Below are 19,510 nucleotides of genomic sequence, written 5' to 3'. Positions count from 1 at the left end.
AATCTACCTCTAGTTATGGTCGTTAATCTAACTCTAGGTATGGTTATTAATCTACCTCTGGATATTGTTGTTAATCTAACTCTAGGTATGGTTGTTAATCTAACTCTAGGTATAGTTGTTAATCTACCTCTAGTTATGGTCGTTAATCTAACTCTAGGTATGGTCGTTAATCTAACTCTAGTTATGGTCATTAATCTAACTCTAGGTATGGTTGTTAATCTAACTCTAGGTATAGTTGTTAATCTACCTCTAGTTATGGTCGTTAATCTAACTCTAGGTATTGTTGTTAATCTAACTCTAGATATAGTTGTTAATCTACCTCTAGATATTGTTGTTAATCTAACTCTAGTTATGGTCGTTAATCTAACTCTAGGTATGGTCGTTAATCTAACTCTAGTTATGGTCGTTAATCTAACTCTAGGTATGGTTGTTAATCTAACTCTAGGTATAGTTGTTAATCTACCTCTAGTTATGGTCGTTAATCTAACTCTAGGTATTGTTGTTAATCTAACTCTAGATATAGTTGTTAATCTACCTCTAGATATTGTTGTTAATCTAACTCTAGATATAGTTGTTAATCTACCTCTAGATATTGTTGTTAATCTAACTCTAGTTATGGTCGTTAATCTAACTCTAGGTATGGTCGTTAATCTAACTCTAGTTATGGTCGTTAATCTAACTCTAGGTATGGTCGTTAATCTACCTCTAGTTATGGTCGTTAATATAACTCTAGGTATGGTTGTTAATCTACCTCTAGATATTGTTGTTAATCTAACTCTAGGTATGGTTGTTAATCTAAATCTAGGTATAGTTGTTAATCTACCTCTAGTTATGGTCGTTAATCTAACTCTAGGTATTGTTGTTAATCTAACTCTAGGTATAGTTGTTAATCTACCTCTAGATATTGTTGTTAATCTAACTCTAGTTATGGTCGTTAATCTAACTCTAGGTATAGTTGTTAATCTACTTCTAGATATTGTCGTTAATCTAACTCTAGGTATGATTGTTAATCTAACTCTAGGTATAGTTGTTAATCTACCTCTAGTTATGGTCGTTAATATAACTCTAGGTATGGTTGTTCATCTACCTCTAGATATTGTTGTTAATCTAACTCTAGGTATGGTTGTTAATCTAACTCTAGGTATAGTTGTTAATCTACCTCTAGTTATGGTCGTTAATCTAACTCTAGGTATGGTTGTTAATCTACCTCTAGATATTGTTGTTAATCTACCTATAGCTATGGTTGTTAATATATCTATAGTTATGGTTGTTAGTAAAACTCTTATTATGATTGTTAATCTATCTATAGTTATGGTTGTTAATCTATCTATAGTTATGGTTATTAATATAACTCTTATTATGGTTGTTAATCTAGGTATGTTTTGGTTATTAATCTAACAATAGTTACGGTTATTCATCTTTTTTTAAACCCCTTCTGTTGTCTTCTGTTGTCCTGTCTCATCAGGAGGTAGCTGTGGGTCTCCAAGCAACTGCACTTCTCCTCTGAAGAGCCTTGTCCCTCTCTCCTGTCCTCTGACCTCTCACCCCTTCACCCTCTCCTCCTTCTCCTGCCCCGACACCAGCCTGCACTCCTTTTGTCTTCCCCTCTGCTGCAAGACCTCCCCCTTCTCCCCCATTTCCCCCCTGCCGGCCAGACCCTCCCCTTCCCCCCGACGCTACTCCCCCCTGCCACCCCTCCTCTCGGCCCTGCCAGGGAAGAAGGCTCCAGGCTTCAGTGCTCTGTGTCTTCAGGGGGGCATTCCCGGACATCCTCCCAGCCTGCAGCCACACCCCCTACAGGCCCCTCCCTCTCACAGCTCCCCGCGGGGACCCGGCCCTCACTACCCTCTCCGCTCCCACGCAGAACCAGCCCCCCCGTACTGTCTGTACCACTCCAGTCTACCCAGAAACGCTCACTTCACTGCTTTCTCATGCCATGCCAAACTGGCTGACAGCACCACAGACTGTCTGCTACGCCAGACACCCTGGAACACCACCATCAACCACTGCCTCTGACCTCTAACCCCTGACCCTTCCTTACCCTTACCCTAACCTAGCAATAACAAGTAGCCCTTATCCTGGAAACCATAGCGCCGAGGTAGATGTATCAGACCATCATCTACTAGAGCTGTATCAGACCATGATCTAATGGAGCTGTATCAGACCATCATCTACTAGAGCTGTATCAGACCACCATCATCTACTAGAGCTGTATCAGACCACCATCATCTACTAGAGATGTATCAGACCAACATCTACGAGAGTTGTATCAGACCATCATCTACTAGAGCTGTATCAGACCATCATCTAATAAAGCTGTGTCAGACCACCATCATATACTGGAGCTGTATCAGACCATCATCTACTAGAGCTGTATCTGACCACCATCTACTAGAGCTGTATCAGACCATCATCTACTAGAGCTGTATCAGACCACCATCATCTACTAGAGATGTATCAGACCAACATCTACGAGAGCTGTATCAGACCATCATCTACTAGAGCTGTATCAGACCATCATCTAATAAAGCTGTGTCAGACCACCATCATATACTGGAGCTGTATCAGACCATCATCTACTAGAGCTGTATCTGACCACCATCTACTAGAGCTGTATCAGACCATTGTCTACTAGAGCTGTATCAGACCACCATCATCTACTAAAGTTGTGTCAGATCACAATCATCTACTAGAGCTGAATCAGACCACCTTCTACTAGAGCTGTATCTGACCACCATCATCTACTAGAGCTGTATCTGACCACCACCATCTACTAGATCTGTATCTGACCATTGTCTACTAGAGCTGTATCAGACCACCATCATCTACTAAAGTTGTGTCAGATCACAATCATCTACTAGAGCTGTATCAGACCATCATCTACTAGAGCTGTATCAGACCATCATCTACTAGAGCTGTATCAGACCATCATCTACTAGAGCTGTATCAGACCACCATCATCTACTAGAGCTGTATCAGACCACCATCATCTACTAGAGATGTATCAGACCATCATCTACTAGAGCTGTATCAGACCATTATCTACTAAAGCTGTGTCAGACCACCATCATATACTAGAGCTGTATCAGACCATCATCTACTAGAGCTGGTTCAGACCACCATCATCTACTAGAGCTGTATCTGACCACCATCTACTAGAGCTGTATCAGACCACCATCTACTAGAGCTGTATCAGACCACCATCTACTAAAGTTGTATCAGACCACCATCATCTACTAGATCTGTATCTGACCATTGTCTACTAGAGCTGTATCAGACCACCATCATCTACTAAAGTTGTGTCAGATCACCATCATCTACTAGAGCTGAATCAGACCATCATCTACTAGAGCTGTATCAGATCATCATCTACTAGAGGTGTATCAGACCATCATCATCTACTAGAGCTGTATCAGACCATCATCATCTACTAGAGGTGTATCAGACCACCATCATCTACTAGAGCTGTATCAGACCATCATCATCTACTAGAGCTGTATCAGACCACCATCTACTAGAGCTGTATCAGACCACCATCTACTAGAGCTGTATCAGACCATCATCTACTAGAGCTGTATCAGACCATCATCATCTACTAGAGCTGTATCAGACCACCATAATCTACTTGAGCTGTATCAGACCATCATCTACTAGAGGTGTATCGGACCACCATCATCTACAAGAGCTGTATCAGACCATCATCATCTACTAGAGCTGTATCAGACCACCATAATCTACTAGAGCTGTATCAGACCACCATAATCTACTAGAGCTGTATCAGACCATCATCATCTACTAGAGCTGTATCAGACCACCATAATCTACTAGAGCTGTATCAGACCATCATCATCTACTAGAGCTGTATCAGACCACCATCATCTACTAGAGTTGTATCAGACCACCATCATCTACTAGAGATGTATCAGACCATCATCTACTAGAGCTGTATCAGACCATCATCTACTAAAGCTGTGTCAGACCAACATCTACTTGAGCTGTATCAGACCATCATCTACTAGAGCTGTATCAGACCATCATCTACTAAAGCTGTGTCAGACCGCCATCATATACTAGAGCTCTATCAGACCATCATCTACTAGAGCTGTGTCAGACAACCATCATCTACTAGAGCTTTATCAGACCACCATCATCTACTAGAGCTGTATCAGACCATCATCTACTAGAGCTGTATCAGACCACCATCATCTACTAGATCTGTATCAGACCACCATCTACTAGAGCTGTATCTGACCACCATCTACTAGAGCTGTATCAGACCACCATCATCTACTAGAGCTGTATCAGACCATCATCTACTAGAGGTGTAGCAGACCATCATCATCCACAAGAGCTGTATCAGACCATCATCATCTACTAGAGGTGTATCAGACCACCATCATCTACTAGAGCTGTATCAGACCATCATCATCTACTAGAGCTGTATCAGACCACCATAATCTACTAGAGCTGTATCAGACCATCATCTACTAGAGGTGTATCAGACCATCATCATCCACAAGAGCTGTATCAGACCATCATCATCTACTAGAGGTGTATCAGACCACCATCATCTACTAGAGCTGTATCAGACCATCATCATCTACTAGAGCTGTATCAGACCACCATAATCTACTAGAGCTGTATCAGACCATCATCTACTAGAGGTGTATCAGACCATCATCATCCACAAAAGCTGTATCAGACCATCATCATCTACTAGAGGTGTATCAGACCACCATCATCTACTAGAGCTGTATCAGACCACCATCATCTACGAGAGCTGTATCAGACCACCATCTACTAGAGCTGTATCTGACCATCATCTACTAGAGCTGTATCAGACCATCATCTACTAAAGCTGTATCAGACCATCATCTACTAAAGCTGTGTCAGACCACCATCATCTACTAGAGCTGTATCTGACCATCATCTACTAGAGCTGTATCAGACCACCATCATCTACTAGAACTGTATCAGACCATCATCTACTAGAGCTGTAACAGACCACCATCAACTACTAGAACTGTATCTGACCATCATCTACTAGAGCTGTATCAGACCACCTTCTACTAGAGCTGTATCTGACCACCACCATCTACTAGATCTGTATCTGACCATTGTCTACAAGAGCTGTATCAGACCACCATCATCTACTAAAGTTGTGTCAGATCACAATCATCTACTAGAGCTGTATCAGACCATCATCATCTACTAGATCTGTATCTGACCATTGTCTACTAGAGCTGTATCAGACCACCATCATCTACTAGATCTGTATCTGACCATTGTCTACTAGAGCTGTATCAGACCACCATCATCTACTAAAGTTGTGTCAGATCACAATCATCTACTAGAGCTGTATCAGACCATCATCTACTAGAGCTGTATCAGACCATCATCTAATGGAGCTGTATCAGACCATCATCTACTAGAGCTGTATCAGACCACCATCATCTACTAGAGCTGTATCAGACCACCATCATCTACTAGAGATGTATCAGACCAACATCTACGAGAGCTGTATCAGACCATCATCTACTAGAGCTGTATCAGACCATCATCTACTAAAGCTGTGTCAGACCACCATCATATACTAGAGCTGTATCAGACCACCATCATCTACTAGAGCTGGTTCAGACCACCATCATCTACTAGATCTGTATCAGACCACCATCTACTAGAGCTGTATCAGACCACCATCTACTAGAGCTGTATCAGACCACCATCATCTACTTGATCTGTATCAGACCACCATCTACTAGAGCTGTATCAGACCACCATCATCTACTAGATCTGTATCTGACCATTGTCTACTAGAGCTGTATCAGACCACCATCATCTACTAGAGGTGTATCAGACCACCATCTACTAGAGCTGTATCTGACCACCATCATCTACTAGAGCTTTATCTGACCACCATCATCTACTAGAGCTGTATCAGACCATCATCTACTAGAGCTGTATCAGACCATCATCTACTAGAGCTGTATCAGACCATCATCTACTAGAGCTGTATCTGACCACCATCTACTAAAACTGTGTCAGACCACCATCATCTACTAGAGCTGTATCAGACCACCATCATCTACTAGAACTGTATCAGACCATCATCTACTAGAGCTGTATCAGACCACCATCAACTACTAGATCTGTATCAGACCACCATCTACTAGAGCTGTATCTGACCACCATCATCTACTAGAGCTGTATCAGACCACCATCATCTACTATATCTGTATCAGACCACCATCTACTAGAGCTGTATCTGACCACCACCATCTACTAGAGGTGTATCAGACCATCATCATCTACTAAAGCTGTATCTGACCATCATCTACTAGAGCTGTATCAGACCACCATCTACTAGAGGTGTATCAGACCATCATCATCTACTAGAGCTGTATCAGACCATCATCTACTAGAGCTGTATCTGACCACCATCTATTAGAGCTGTATCTGACCACCATCTACTAGAGCTGTATCTGACCATCATCTACTCGAGCTGTATCAGACCATCACCATCTACTAGAGCTGTATCAGACCACCATCTACTAGAGCTGTATCAGACCACCATCTACTAGAGCTGTATCAGACCACCATCTACTAGAGCTGTATCTGACCACCATCTACTAGAGCTGTATCAGACCACCATCATCTACTAGAGCTGTATCAGAGCATCATCTACTAGAGCTGTATCAGACCATCATCTAAATCAAATCAAATCAAATTTATATATATAGCCCTTCGTACATCAGCTGATATCTCAAAGTGCTGTACAGAAACCCAGCCGAAAACCCCAAACAGCAAGCAATGCATGTGTAGAAGCACGGTGTTTAGGAAAAACTCTCTAGAAAGGCCAAAACCTAGGAAGAAACCTAGAGAGGAACCAGGCTATGTGGGGTGGCCAGCCCTCCTCTGGCTGTGTTGGGTAGAGATTATAACAGAACATGGCCAAGATGTTCAAATGTTCATAAATGACCAGCATGGTCGAATAATAATAAGGCAGAACTGTTGAAACTGGAGCAGCAGCACGGCCAGGTGGACTGCGGACAGCAAGGAGTCATCATGTCAGGTAGTCCTGGGGCATGGTCCTAGGGCTCAGGTCCTCCGAGAGAGAGAAAGAAAGAGAATTAGAGAGAGCATATGTGGGGTGGCCAGTCCTCTTCCGGCTGTGCCGGGTGGAGATTATAACAGAACATGGCCAAGATGTTCAAATGTTCATAAATGACCAGCATGGTCGAATAATAATAAGGCAGAACAGATCTACTAGAGCTGTATCAGACCACCATCATCTACTAGAGCTGTATCAGACCACCATCATCTACTAGAGCTGTATCAGACCACCATCATCTACTAAAGCTGTATCAGACCATCATCATCTACTAGAGCTTTATCAGACCATCATCATATACTAGAGCTGTATCAAACCACAATTATCTACTGTTTTTATATTTTCTCCCTTTTTCTACCCTGACCCTGACCCTAACACTGACCCTGACCCTAACCCCAACCTCACCCTAACCTTAACACTGACCCTAACTCTAACCCTGACCCTTCTACTTTACCTCTGACTGATTTTTTCAGCTGCAGTCCAAATGTTGTTTTCTACAAGCAAGCATCCAGGTTCCCTCTGAGCTGTGTATAAATGTGTGTGTGTGTGTGTGTGTGTGTGTGTGTGTGTGTGTGTGTGTGTGTGTGTGTGTGTGTGTGTGTGTGTGTGTGTGTGTGTGTGTGTGTGTGTGTGTGTGTGTGTGTGTGTGTGTGTGTGTGTGTGTGTGTGTGTGTGTGTGTGTGTGTGTGTGTGTTTGTGTGTGTATCTCAGACCTAACAAACACCAAATTATATAAGTGTGATTATTATGCCACTTCATAAAATGCTTTAAAAATACTTTCTGTTGAATTATGGAATCAAATATTATTTTACAGCACTGTTTAGTTGAGCTGTTGGACTCACACACACACACACACACACTGTTCATAAAGTTCATAAAGAAGATTGTTCTCCAGAAGGTATCCTTCAAGTTGATTAAAAATTCATCTCTCAACAACTTTGGATGAGGTTCTGAGGATTGACACGGGCCTGTAGTTTCCTACATTTGTTTTACTGCTCTTCTTGTGGAGTGGAACCATCCGGGCTGTTTTGAGATACTTGGGAAACGTACCACTAGTAATAGAAAGGTTTACAATATGAGTTATAATTTTAGCAGTGACACCACCATTATCCTTTATGAATCTGTCAGGAAGGTTATCCAGCCCAGTTGCTTTGTTGGTGCTCATTAAGCATAGTAGATTGGAAATGTTGTCCTCTGTTACCATGCACATCTCAAACAAATCACTAGTGATCCTTTGCTATGGTAAAAGTTGATAATAAAGACTGGCCATAGTGTCCAGAGCAGGTGAGTTACTTCTTAGCCAGAGATGAGGCTATAGTGGTTAAAAATAATTTTTAAAGTAATCCGCAACCTTTGCCTGGTCATAACATACCTTAAGGGAACATTTTGACATCTGCTTTATGGTTAGTGAGAAAGTCCATATTGCAAATGTACGGTCCCTTACTAGACGTCCGAAAACATTTGTAAAATTCGCGGACGGCGTCGGGCCGAGCGGCAGGGGCCGGACCTACCGGGAAGTCATCAAATTAACTTTGTTGGACATTCGGTTTCCGTTTGATGAAATAGTCAAATTTTGGTCACATTTCCTCTGTACCGGAAAATCCCACAAGAGAGCATAAGCAATCATATTGCAATTGGACAAAACATCACGAATCATGATGGGGCCTTATCTCGAAAACGGAAAATATTTCGAAGCCGAAAATTGGTGAGCGTAGGTTTGGCATAATGGGCAGTTGGCCCCGAACAAGATGGCGTCTAGGCCTCAACGGTTTTTGAGTTATGGCCAGTTCTCTGGGATTAAAGGTCCAAAATGAAAATAGAGAAATTATTTTCCACTTCACGTCAAAGTCAAGGAGCCTCCGGTGTCAATAAAAAAAACAGCCATTTATCTATCATCATTTAAGAGAAATCGTACAATGACAGATTGGTGATGTTCAAAGATAGGTGTTTTTTTCAACAGTTACAGATCCAGTTGCAGGGTGTTCATACGAATCTTTTTAAAGTGTGCTGCGGAGCTCTGGGAGATTTCTGTGATTTTTCTATGATTTTCTGAAATAACACACACTCACTAAACCCTCCGTAAATAACTCAGTTATTAACGTAAAGACTTAAAACTTAGGATTCTGTAAAGGCATACCCCAATCAGGATATGAGTTTATTTATAGCTTCCTGTGCCAACCGGAAGTGCCTTTAATTGGGTCACACTGTCTGTTTTGAAGGGTTAAAAAAGTCACATCTTTCCAAAACTTCATGTGTGGCTAGGTAACCCTCCTGAACTGTAAACCAGTCATTTCTCCCAACAGATGTCAAAGAAAAGTTCTCACACACACACAGCAAGGATGGAGTGACAAAGTGCGGTGCTTAAAGACACAGAGTGCAGGCAATGGCATTACCATAATCCCTAGGCCATGCCGAGTTCAACGAGATATCCCGCTTGACCGTAGCTCGCTCGGTCTAAGCGCAGCGACCATTAGAAAAGTAGGCCCAAAATGAAGCCTGCCCCACAATGTCATTTGCTTTTGGGTGACAGTGAGAGAACCGTTAGGGTGAGAAACACAATTCGACCTCAGGTACGTTTCTAAGGTCCTCCCGATCTGTGCAAGCCTAACCTTGACCGTGTAGCATGATACCTTAACAGTAAAACAGGGTTTTTTGATCTCACAGAATACAATGACATCTCTCCCCATAGGAATACATTGCCTGCTCCTCTAAATTCAACCTGAGGCCTATGTGGGTTATGAATGCCTTATGAACCTGTCTTTGATTACAGTCCATCAGGACACTATGAGGTCTACCTGTGTCGATTCTAAGCTTCCTGGACCAACCGGAAGTGGTTAAAATCACCCTAAAAGTGTATATCCATATCCTGCCTGCAGTTTGATAGACATAGTGCATTCAACCCTGTGTAAATCAGTCAGTTCTTAACGTAAAGACTTAAAACTCAGGATTCTGTAAAGGCATACCCCAATGAGGATATGTGTTGACTTATAGCTTCCTGTGTCAACCGGAAGTGCCATAATTGGTGTCTCAGGGGCTGTTTCGAGGGGTTAAAAAAATCAGATCTTTCCAAAACTTCATCTATGTGATTAGACAACCCCCATGAACTGTAAATCAGTCATTTGTCCATACAATTTCAAATTAAAACTAAATCACACACACAGCTTGGATGGAGGGACCCATTGGGGTGCGTAGAGACATACACTGCCTGCATTAATTAACCTTGTTGGAACTTTTAAAGAACCGTCGGACCTAGAGTTCCAAAACTGTAGAATCCTGTTCTAGACCTCAGGTCGATAGTGCGTGGTGAGTTACGTGGCTCTAGAAGGTTCTCGGACCGAGAAACAGCCTCGTACATTTGCAATGACTTCAATTCATTTTTGCATCACGAAAATGTCGACATTTAGAAATGTCCCAGAGTCACAAGACTAGGTGCATTGTGACCGTCTCGGCCCATAGAGACAGAACACAACGTTTCTGTCCGATAGCTCATTCAAGGACCCTGTAGCAAGTCATAGAAAAAAGTTGATTTTCAGCACCAATTAGTGTTTTGCTCGGACACCAAATGACCTATCTAGCCAAAACTTGGGATTCGGGGTCGCCTCAGCTAGGCCTACACATAACATAAGAAATGGACCCGCAGCTCTAACGTAACTACGTGTTTTATGTTTTTTTATGGTTTGAACCGAAGGCATTGTGAATTTTGGGCCAGCTCTGAAGTATGTGATAGTTGGCTACTAAACGAGTTGGGAAAAGTGGGTTTGGTGTCAGTTTGTATCAGTTTGTTGTCAGAATGATATCTAATTGACTGATGGACGGTGACTTGCTGGTGACTCTTGTCCATTTGCAATATGTTTAAACAGTGAGGTACCATCACCAAAGTGACATTCTAAAATCAACCATAAAATGATCACCATGGAGAGGTACCAGAATCACTGCCCAGCCATCCCGAGTTCATCGGGCCAGTCAATTTAGGCATTCCTGCACCACAATTTTTATAGCATGACAAATTTGTGATGGTAAATGCACATTGAAACATATTGCAAATGCACGTGCATTTGCAATATGATTCAATAGTGAAAAAAACATCACCAAATGGACATGATGAAATCAACACAACGAGTGATGGAAAGGAACAACTATCACTGCCCGGCCATCCTGTGTTCCCATAACCTGTCATTAATGATCAGAATGACCGGTAAATGCATTTACAACCATATTTTAATTTTTGGTTTACCAGGTGCCTATTTTCAATCACCAGTTGCACAACAATGCACGTGCATTTGCAATATGATTATATAGTGAAAAAACATCACCAAATGGACATGATGAAATAAAATCACGAGTGATGGAAAGGAACAACTATCTCTGCCCGGCCATCCTGTGTTCATCAGGCCAGTCAATTTAGCATTTCTGCAGGATTTTTCCAAAACTTCAAATGTGTGATGGTAAATGCCCATTGAAACATTGCAAATGCACGTGCATTTGCAATATGATTCTATAGTGAAAAAACATCACCAAATGGACATGATAAAATCAACACAACGAATGATGGAAAGGAACAACAATCACTGCCCGGCCATCCCGAGTTCATCAGGCCAGTCAGTTTTGCATTTCTGCAGGATTTTTGTGCATGTCAAATTTCTTATGACATTTGGCCCCCACAAAACAGATGCCTTATGCACAAGTAAAAAAAATATATAAATATATATATATGATAATAAAATATGACTAAAGTATGTTGATACAGTTCTTATACATGTGAGACACAAGACTATTGAAACCGGCTTGACACAAAAATCGATAGAATTTTGAAAAACGGTCCAGAAAGCAAGAGGTGTGGAAAAAATGAAATTTTGCCATTTTTGACTTTTGACTTCCATGAAATCATATTGCAAATGGACAAAACCTATGCCTTATGCGCAAGGAATTAAAAAAAATGATAATAAAATTGGACAAAAGTATATTGATACAGTTCTTATTATGTTTTGACAAAAAAGCGAAAGAATTTGGGCCTGCTCTGGTCCAGAAAGCACTTTTTTAAGGGGTGATAAGTTTTTGACAAAAAAATCATTTTTTTTTCAAATTTTGCTTTTGGATGTTGACTTGGGTTGACATTTCCAATTGAAAAACATGTTTAGCGGACACGCCACCTGTTGGATTTTGAAGTGTTACGACAAAAAATGGCATTTGCCATATGGCATTTGCAATACATTTTGCATGAATCAACGCCGAATTGGGTGGTATTGGACACCGTGTATATGGTTTGTCCTATGCCAATATTCTCCCATTCATTTTTCTCCATTTCAGGGGGGTATTCCCTTACATGAAACATTATCAAATCATTTTCATTGGAGTACGCAGGAGGCACGCAGAAGGAACATTGACCGTGTGACATTAACCCTTCACAGTTAAAAGAAGGTGTTTACATACATTAAGGGAACATTTCGACAATCACCGTATAGTTAGTGAGAAAGTCCCTATTGGAACTGTACGGTCCCTTACTAGACGTCCGAAAACATTTTAGAAATTCGGGGACGGCGTCGGGCCGAGCGGTAGGGCCAGACCTACCGGGAAGTCATCAAATGAACTTTGTCGGACATTCGGTTTTCGTTTAATAAAATAAACAAATTTTAGCCCATTTTTGCGCAATGCCGAAATATCCCACAAGAGGGCATAAGCAATCATATTGCTATTGGACAAAACATCACGAATCACGACGTGCCATATCTCGGAAACCGAAAATATTTCGAAGCCGAAACTTGGTGAGCGTAGGTTTGGCATTATGGGAAGATGGCCCCGAACAAGATGGCGTCTAGGCCTCAACGGTTTTTGAGTTATGGCCATATTTCTGGGATTAAAGGTCCAAAATGAAAATAGAGAAAAGATTTTTTCACTTCACGTCAAAGTCAAGGAGCCTCCGGTGTCAATAAAAAAAATCGGCCATTTATCTATCGTCATTTACGAGAAATCGTACGTTGACCAGATCGTGATGTTCAGATATAGGTGTTTTTTTTTTTTTTCAACGGTTACAGATCCAGTTGCAGGGTGTTCATACGAGTATTTTTAAAATGTGCTGCGGAGCTCTGCGACATTTCTGTGATTTTCTATGATTTTCTGAAATAACACACACTCACTAAACCCTCCGTAAATAACTCAGTTCTTAACGTAAAGACTTAAAACTCAGGATTCTGTAAAGGCATACCCCAATGAGGATATGAGTTTATTTATAGCTTCCTGTGCCAACCGGAAGTGCCATAATTGGTGTCTCAGGGGCTGTTTGGAAGGGTTAAAAAAATCAGATCTGTCCAAAACTTCATATGTGTGATTAGACAACCCCCATGAACTGTAAATCAGTCATTTTTCCCAACAGATGTCAAAGAAAAGCTCTCACACACACACACACAGCAAGGATGGAGTGACAAAGCGTGGTGTTTAAAGACACAGAGAGCAGGCAATGGCATAAACATAATCCCAAGGCAGGGCCGAGTCCAACGAGGTGCCCCGCTTGACCGTAGCTCACTCGGTCTGAGCGCAGCGACCATGAGAAAAATAGGCCCACAATGAAGCCTGCACCACAATGTCATTTGATTTTGGGTGACAGCGGCGGAACCGTTAGGTTTAGAAGGACAATTCAAACACAGGACTGTTCCTAAGGTCCTCCCGATCTGTGCAAGCCTAACCTTGACTGTGTGGCATTAACCTTTCACAGTTAAAAGAAGGTGTTTACAAAAAAACAGTGTGCATTGACTTCTCTCCCCATAGGAATACATTGCCTGCTCCCCTAAATACAACCTGGGGTCTTTATGGGTTATGAATGCTGTATGAACCTGTCTTCTATGACATTCCATCAGACCACTATGAGGTCTACCTGTGTCGATTCTAAGCTTCCTGGAGCAACCGGAAGTGGTTAAATTGACCCAAAAGGTATTTGGATGTACATCACCTCGAAAGGTGCCGAGGCCTCTGCATTATTCAACCCTGTGTAGATCAGTCAATTCTCAACTTAAAGACTTAAAACTCAGGATTCCCTAGGTTTCTATGTCAGTCAAGACATGTGTGTATTTATAGCTTCCTGTGCCAACCGGAAGTGCCATAATTGGTGACTCAGGGGCTGTTTGGAAGGGTTAAAAAAATCAGATCTGTCCAAAACTTCATATGTGTGATTAGACAACCCCCATGAACTGTAAATCAGTCATTTTTCCCAACAGATGTCAAAGAAAAGCTCTCACACACACACACAGCAAGGATGGAGTGACAAAGCGTGGTGTTTAAAGACACAGAGAGCAGGCAATGGCATAAACATAATCCCAAGGCCGTGCCGAGTCCAACGAGGTGCCCCTCTTGACCGTAGCTCGCTCGGTCTGAGCGCAGCGACCATGAGAAAAATAGGCCCACAATGATGCCTGCACCACAATGTCATTGGATTTTGGGTGACAGCGGCGGAACCGTTAGGTTTAGAAGGACAATTCAAACACAGGACTGTTCCTAAGGTCCTCCCGATCTGTGCAAGCCTAACCTTGACTGTGTGGCATTAACCTTTCACAGTTAAAAGAAGGTGTTTACAAAAAAACAGTGTGCATTGACTTCTCTCCCCATAGGAATACATTGCCTGCTCCCCTAAATACAACCTGGGGTCTTTATGGGTTATGAATGCTGTATGAACCTGTCTTCTATGACATTCCATCAGACCACTATGAGGTCTACCTGTGTCGATTCTAAGCTTCCTGGAGCAACCGGAAGTGGTTAGATTGACCCAAAAGGTATTTGGATGTACATCACCTCGAAAGGTGCCGAGGCCTCTGCATTTTTCAACCCTGTGTAGATCAGTCAATTCTCAACTTAAAGACTTAAAACTCAGGATTCCCTAGGTTTCTATGTCAGTCAAGACATGTGTGTATTTATAGCTTCCTGTGCCAACCGGAAGTGCCATAATTGGTGTCTCAGGGGCTGTTTGGAAGGGTTAAAAAAATCAGATCTGTCCAAAACTTCATATGTGTGATTAGACAACCCCCATGAACTGTAAATCAGTCATTTTTCCCATAAAAATTCAAAGGAAAAATAAATCACACAGATACACAACTTGGATGGAGGGACGTATTGGGGTGTGTAGAGACTGACAGTGCCTCCAATAGTTAGCTTTGTTCGAGCTAAAAAAGAACCGTCAGACCTAGAGTTCCGAAACTTTAGAATCCTGTTCTAGACCTCAGGTAGATAGTGCGTGGTGAGTTACGGCGCTCTAGGAGGTTCTCGGACCGAGAAACAGCGTCGAACATTTGCAATGACTTCAATTCATTTTGACCATTACGAAAATGGCGACATTTAGAAATGTCCCAGAGACACAAGACTAGGTGCATTGTGACCGTCTCGGCCCATAGAGACAGAACCCAACATCTCGGTCCGATAGCTCATTCAAGGACCCCGTAGCAAGGCATGGAAAAAGTGGATTTTCAGCACCAATTAGGCTTTTACTCGGACACCAAATGACCTATCGAGCCGAAACTCGGGATTCGGGGTCGCCTCACATAGGACTACACATAATGTCCGAACTGGCCCCGCAGCTAGAAAGTAACTATGTGTTTTATGGTTTTTTAATGTTTTGTACCGAAGGCCTTGTGAATTTTGGGCCAGCTCTGAAGTATGTTATACTTGGCTCCTAAATGAGTTGGGAAAAGTGGGTTTGGTGTCAGTTTGTATCAGTTTGGTGTCAGAATGATATCAAATTGACTGATGGACGGTGACTTGCAGGTGACTCTTGTCCATTAGCAATATGTTTAAGTGGTGAGGTACCATCACCAAAAGCGACATTTTGAAATCAACCCAAACGAGCGATGGAGAGGTACCAGTATCACTGCCCAGACATCCCTATGTCATCGGGCCAGTCAATTTGGCATTCCTGCATGATTTTTATGGCATGACAAATTGGTGATGGTGACTGCCCAGTTAACCATATGGCAAATGCACAGTGACTTTGCAAAAGTGAGAAAACATGACCAAATGGACATTCTGAAATCAACCCTAACGAGTGATGGAGAGGTACCAGAATCACTGCCAAGCCATCCCGAGTTCATCGGGCCAGTCAATTTGGCATTCCTGCACAAATTTTCAGTGACTTTGCAAAAGTAAGGAACATTTGCAATATGTTTTAACAGTGAGGTACCATCACCAAAAGCGACATTCTGAAATCAACCCAAACGAGCCATGGAGAGGTACCAGTATCACTGCCCAGCCATCCCGAGGTCATCGGGCCAGTCAATTTGGCATTCCTGCAAAAATTTTCAGTGACTTTGCAAAAGTAAGGAACATTTGCAATATGTTTTAACAGTGAGGTACCATCACCAAAAGCGACATTCTGAAATCAACCCAAACGAGCCATGGAGAGGTACCAGTATCACTGCCCAGCCATCCTGAGGTCATCTGGCCAGTCAATTTGGCATTCCTGCAAAAACTTTTCAGTGACTTTGCAAAAGTAAGGAACATTTGCAATATGTTTTAACAGTGAGGTTTTACCATCACCAAAAGCGACATTCTGAAATCAACCCAAACGAGCCATGGAGAGGTACCAGTATCACTGCCCAGCCATCCTGAGGTCATCGGGCCAGTCAATTTGGCATTCCTGCAAAAATTTTCAGTGACTTTGCAAAAGTAAGGAACATTTGCAATATGTTTTAACAGTGAGGTACCATCACCAAAAGCGACATTCTGAAATCAACCCAAACGAGCGATGGAGAGGTACCAGTATCACTGCCCAGCCATCCTGAGGTCATCGGGCCAGTCAATTTGGCATTCCTGCATGATTTTTATAGCATGACAAATTGGTGATGGTGACTGCCCAGTTAACCATATGGCAAATGCACAGTGACTTTGAAAGAGTGAGAAAAATCACCAAATGGACATTCTGAAATCAGCCCAAACGAGCGATGGAGAGGTACCAGTATCACTGCCCAGCCATCCCGAGGTCATCGGGCCAGTCAATTTGGCATTCCTGCAAGAATTTTTTGTGACTTTGCAAAAGTAAGGAACATTTGCAATATGTTTAAGCAGTGAGGTACCATCACCAAAAGCGACATTCTGAAATCAACCCAAACGAGCGATGGAGAGGTACCAAAATCACTGCCCAGCCATCCCTATGTCATCGGGCCAGTCATTTTGGCATTCCTGCATGATTTTTATGGCATGACAAATTGGTGATGGTGACTGCCCAGTTAACCATATGGCAAATGCACAGTGACTTTGCAAAAGTGAGAAAACATGACCAAATGGACATTCTGAAATCAACACAAACAATGGCATCACCATAGAGTCCAGACTGTGCCGAGTCCAACGAGGCGCCCCGCTTGACCGTAGCTCGCTCGGTCTGAGCGCGGCGACCATGAGAAAAATAGGCCCAATATTAAGCCTTCACCAGTACGTCATTTGATTTTGGGTGACAGCGGCGGAACCGTTAGGTTTAGAAAGACAATTCAACCACAGGACTGTTCCTAAGGTCCTCCTGATCTGTCCAAGCCTATCCTTGACCGTGTGACATTAACCCTTCACAGTCAAAAGAAGGTGTTTACATAAAAACAGTGTTCATTGACTTCTCTCCCCATAGGAATATATTGGCTGCTCCACTAAATACAACCTGGAGTCTATATGGGTTATGAATGTTGTATGAACCTGTCTTTGGTACCAGTCCATCAGACCACTATAAGGTCTACCTGTGTCGATTCTAAGCTTCCTGGACCAACCGGAAGTGGTTCAAATCGCCCTAAAAGTGTATACCCATACACTGCCTGCAATTTGATGGACATATTGCATTGAACCCTGTGTAAATCAGTCAGTTTTCATGGTAAAGACTTAAAACTCAGGATTCTCTAATGGAATAGCCCAATGAGGATGTATGTTGAGTTACAGCTTCCTGTGCCAACCGGAAGTGCCATAATTGGTGACTCAGGGGCTGTTTGGAAGGGTTAAAAAAATCAGATCTGTCCAAAACTTCATATGTGTGATTAGACAACCCCCATGAACTGTAAATCAGTCATTTTTCCCAACAGATGTCAAAGAAAAGCTCTCACACACACACACAGCAAGGATGGAGTGACAAAGCGTGGTGTTTAAAGACACAGAGAGCAGGCAATGGCATAAACATAATCCCAAGGCCGTGCCGAGTCCAACGAGGTGCCCCTCTTGACCGTAGCTCGCTCGGTCTGAGCGCAGCGACCATGAGAAAAATAGGCCCACAATGATGCCTGCACCACAATGTCATTGGATTTTGGGTGACAGCGGCGGAACCGTTAGGTTTAGAAGGACAATTCAAACACAGGACTGTTCCTAAGGTCCTCCCGATCTGTGCAAGCCTAACCTTGACTGTGTGGCATTAACCTTTCACAGTTAAAAGAAGGTGTTTACAAAAAAACAGTGTGCATTGACTTCTCTCCCCATAGGAATACATTGCCTGCTCCCCTAAATACAACCTGGGGTCTTTATGGGTTATGAATGCTGTATGAACCTGTCTTCTATGACATTCCATCAGACCACTATGAGGTCTACCTGTGTCGATTCTAAGCTTCCTGGAGCAACCGGAAGTGGTTAGATTGACCCAAAAGGTATTTGGATGTACATCACCTCGAAAGGTGCCGAGGCCTCTGCATTATTCAACCCTGTGTAGATCAGTCAATTCTCAACTTAAAGACTTAAAACTCAGGATTCCCTAGGTTTCTATGTCAGTCAAGACATGTGTGTATTTATAGCTTCCTGTGCCAACCGGAAGTGCCATAATTGGTGACTCAGGGGCTGTTTGGAAGGGTTAAAAAAATCAGATCTGTCCAAAACTTCATATGTGTGATTAGACAACCCCCATGAACTGTAAATCAGTCATTTTTCCCAACAGATGTCAAAGAAAAGCTCTCACACACACACACAGCAAGGATGGAGTGACAAAGCGTGGTGTTTAAAGACACAGAGAGCAGGCAATGGCATAAACATAATCCCAAGGCCGTGCCGAGTCCAACGAGGTGCCCCTCTTGACCGTAGCTCGCTCGGTCTGAGCGCAGCGACCATGAGAAAAATAGGCCCACAATGATGCCTGCACCACAATGTCATTGGATTTTGGGTGACAGCGGCGGAACCGTTAGGTTTAGAAGGACAATTCAAACACAGGACTGTTCCTAAGGTCCTCCCGATCTGTGCAAGCCTAACCTTGACTGTGTGGCATTAACCTTTCACAGTTAAAAGAAGGTGTTTACAAAAAAACAGTGTGCATTGACTTCTCTCCCCATAGGAATACATTGCCTGCTCCCCTAAATACAACCTGGGGTCTTTATGGGTTATGAATGCTGTATGAACCTGTCTTCTATGACATTCCATCAGACCACTATGAGGTCTACCTGTGTCGATTCTAAGCTTCCTGGAGCAACCGGA

The 19,510-nt window shown here is 42.6% G+C and overlaps 1 protein-coding gene across 1 annotated transcript in view; it reads left to right on the top strand.

Annotated features, from left to right (window-relative positions):
* Positions 1 to 7,819, top strand: part of LOC135545449 (T-box transcription factor TBX22-like) — a 52,829-nt gene extending 45,010 nt beyond the window's left edge. The window contains exon 8 of the mRNA XM_064973069.1: positions 1,466 to 7,819. Coding sequence (XP_064829141.1) covers positions 1,466 to 2,016 — 551 coding nt within the window. The 3' untranslated portion in view covers positions 2,017 to 7,819. The remainder of the gene's footprint in view (positions 1 to 1,465) is intronic.
* Positions 7,820 to 19,510: the final 11,691 nt, after the last annotated feature.

Source organism: Oncorhynchus masou, chromosome 9 (genome assembly GCF_036934945.1).
Source record: "Oncorhynchus masou masou isolate Uvic2021 chromosome 9, UVic_Omas_1.1, whole genome shotgun sequence".
Lineage (NCBI taxonomy): Eukaryota > Metazoa > Chordata > Actinopteri > Salmoniformes > Salmonidae > Oncorhynchus > Oncorhynchus masou.
This window is presented reverse-complemented; position numbering and strand designations above follow the sequence as displayed.